This window comes from Pararge aegeria, chromosome 4 (assembly GCF_905163445.1).
Source record: "Pararge aegeria chromosome 4, ilParAegt1.1, whole genome shotgun sequence".
Lineage (NCBI taxonomy): Eukaryota > Metazoa > Arthropoda > Insecta > Lepidoptera > Nymphalidae > Pararge > Pararge aegeria.
In genome coordinates, this window is record NC_053183.1 from 17,193,121 (window position 1) to 17,196,466 (window position 3,346).

At 39.2% G+C, this 3,346-nt stretch overlaps 1 protein-coding gene across 1 annotated transcript; it reads left to right on the forward strand.

The window, feature by feature from the left end:
* Positions 1 to 1,192: 1,192 nt before the first annotated feature.
* Positions 1,193 to 3,134, forward strand: LOC120637926. Its single transcript, XM_039909994.1, has one exon. The coding sequence runs from the start codon at positions 1,205 to 1,207 to the stop codon at positions 2,963 to 2,965; it is 1,761 nt and encodes a 586-aa protein (XP_039765928.1). The 5' UTR covers positions 1,193 to 1,204; the 3' UTR covers positions 2,966 to 3,134.
* Positions 3,135 to 3,346: the final 212 nt, after the last annotated feature.

Below are 3,346 nucleotides of genomic sequence, written 5' to 3' on the forward strand. Positions count from 1 at the left end.
CACCTTTATATCCGAAAAAGTTTGATAGAGTAGATAAGCAGTCAGGGAAAACATGTAGAGTTCATAAACAGCTTATTACTGAAACAACTCAATTTGTTATTACATATTTTATTGTATCAATTATTGACCAATTTTGAAATCACTTTCAGAATTTGTTTAGAACCACAACCGCCATCCAACCTGAGATTTCTTGTATAAATGTCACTGTCAAGTGTCAGAGTCTCTGTCACAAATGCGCTCGCACTATGGCTCGCACCCTTACCTAGCTATTTAAAATGGATAGGTAATTTTTAAGTTAGGCAGTTGGCGCAAAAAATAAATCATCCTCAATATGAAACTAATAAAACTACAATAAATAATAAATTTAAACAAAGAATTGAGAAAAATCAACTGCCCAACAAAAGGATTGCTGAGCGTGGTGGTCTCCACTAAATTTTTCAATGTGTACCTCGTACCACCACTGCATAAAAAGTATCAAAATAATTCATTAATAATTTATTTCAAATACAGAAGGACCAGCTCGTGGCGCACCTTTGTACTTTCCACGGCACCCTATGGCACCGCAGCGCCTAGGTTGGGAACTCCAGCAGTATATTAGAAGTTAATGGACTTGTACATCCTAACATTTCATACACATTAACACAAAGTCGTTGTGTACAGAGAAGATATAAACACTTCAATTCGAACGGAACGGTTGGGGAGTTGTTGTAGCATCGCTTATTGAAAATGTGTGGAGTATTCATATGTCTCCAGTGGTCCTAGTGTCGATGGAATGAAGACTTTGTAAGCAAGCAAAGAATAAGAAAGGATAGAAAAATATCGTTGCCCACGTGCGATAGGCCTTTGTCCCCTATTAAGTCCCGTCCATGTATACAATGTATGTAATGCGTATTTCACCACTGGTACTACAGTAGTTAACTGTTACTGCACTACAGTTTCACAGAAATGTACTATAATGTAGAGAACGAATGGACTGGTAGAGAGAGTTGGTGGCACAACGTAAGCGATTTATTTGGGGTTTATTCAGTATCCTCTATTAATTAGCATTTTTTTGACTTTGACTTTTGGATTACGTTTTTGAAAATAGTTTTTATTAGAATGGGTAGATTAATTATCTTTCCTTTCGATATTGACATCATAACCTTGATGCTTCCGTTCCTGTGACCACTTGTGACGTAAATGCTTTCCAAAATACAATAATGCAATGTTACTTTTTATGTCTTTGCTCTTATTTACAAGAATAGCATGGTGTAATCATGTGGGCAGTACTTTATTCTACAATAGGCTTGGTAGGGCTGGATGCTGGACTCAGGAAGACATAGCTCGTTTACGAGCCCGGAAAATATTCGAAGACAACTTTATACCACCAGTTATACCACTGCAAAGAGTGAATGATGATTACATTAAAGAGACTCTGAGGTATTTTCAAAACGCGTTAAAATCAACTGAAAAGGGCTTAGATAGGCAAACTGCGGCAATATTGGAAGATGTCTTGATGGATACCATAGGAGCGCATATGAGAAGTGAAATACTTCCAACCGTAAGATTTGCCTTTTACGCCGGATATGTTCCCTACAGGAGAGTAAGAGAATTGCACGACTTTTATGAGCAGCTGAAGGAGTCCCTTAACACGCAAGGCTTGGGGTGGAACAGACCTTCGAGGGTACCAAAACTTTCAAATATAACTGTTGAAAAAATTCGAATAGGACCTGGGAAATATTATTCAGACCCATGTTCAAATTTAGTGACTAAACGCGATGCGAATTCTTGTATTCATTTGCCGCCTCTTGAAACGGACGATGGGTTACTACCATCTGCATTAAAACTACCTTTCAAAAGCGGCGGCTTAGTCAGCCTAACGTCGCCGAAATCGCAAAATATTTTACTGAAATACTACTCTACCGCCTCGAGGTGCATATTACATAATTCACCAGAATCATGTCGGCACACTGATTTTGTTAATTTTAATAACGAACTCTGGCATTGGATGAAGAAAGATGTCGCTCCACACCTCGTTGACGAGAATCTATACGCGGCTTACGGGGGAGTCTTACGTATGGCAGCTGCGGCTCAAAATTATGGAAAGGGTATATCTAGGCGGAACCTTTTCGAATATCAGGACCCTGAAGTGTCAAAATGGCACCCTTGGAAAACACTAAGGCAGTCATACGTTAGCATTAACAGCGATTGGACTCCTCTTTTGTATGTCGCCGTAGTTATGATGATAGGGCTCGCAATATGTTTAATACAAGTATGTTATAGTTACCTTTTAGATGATAGCGGATGTCACTGCAAAGCAACGCCAAGGCAATCCTCTAGTTACAAAGACGTGTCATACGCGAATGTAGATTCGAACTTTCCAGCAATGTTGCCGTCGCACCAAAACGCCGTTTATTACACCGAACAAACGCAAAGAAGGAGGTCAAGTTCTAAGAACCGAACCTCCTCGCTTGCCTCTATACAGACACAACGAGTATTCGATATGCATGAGAACAAAGAAAAACTCATGCCTGTTATAATGAATAACGACGACGAAACTAGCGAGGACTCACCTCGTTCTAAAAGTTGCGAAAACGGTATTGAGAATAATAGAGGTATTAACGTGAGCCAAACTGTCAGGTCCAAGAGTCCACCGGAGCTGGACACACCCGTTACTCAAATACAAAGAAAAGCACCGAAGGCTAGAGAAAAAACACAAACCCCAATGTTCGCAACAAGCACCGTTACGAATTCTGTGTTGACTTATCAAAAGGGGCAAGAGACCGAATCATGGTCAGAGAGCGCTAGTTCAACTTCAGGGCGATCTTTTAGTTCGACTGATTCAAAATACAGGCGGCGAAGGTCGCGGGGTTCACACGACTTGGAATGGGCGCGACGCGTGATCTCAAAGCATTCTTTGCATGCAAAATCTTCAGGAACGGAACTCGACATTAATTCATTTGTAACCCCGAAGTCGCATCGGTGACAAGGAATTAAATATTTATAACTAGAGTTTAGAAGTAGTTTACATAATTTTTAGGAAGTTTCGTTTTGTAGAAACGTTGTGTATGAATTAAGACATATTTATTTAAGAAATGTTTAAAATTTGTAAGAGCGTTAATCGATTTATGTGAAGGTGATAAACTATTTGCATATGCAGGTAAATAAAAAGATTATTTAAAAATATTTAATTCGTTACGTTTTATAACTTTATCACTCTGTTCAATGCGTTTCGGATTCGCTAAATGCAGGTTGAACAACCCAGAATGGTTGCATTATTAATAGTAATTCTCATCGTCAACTGACGACAGGTTTCAAATCTTTGACGATAGATTTTCGTATAGACGTTGATAGTTCCATATCGCGG

Bases quoted from the DNA above. Each gene is read 5' to 3' on its own strand.
- LOC120637926 (XM_039909994.1), top strand. From the start codon at position 1,205: ATGTTACTTTTTATGTCTTTGCTCTTATTTACAAGAATAGCATGGTGT.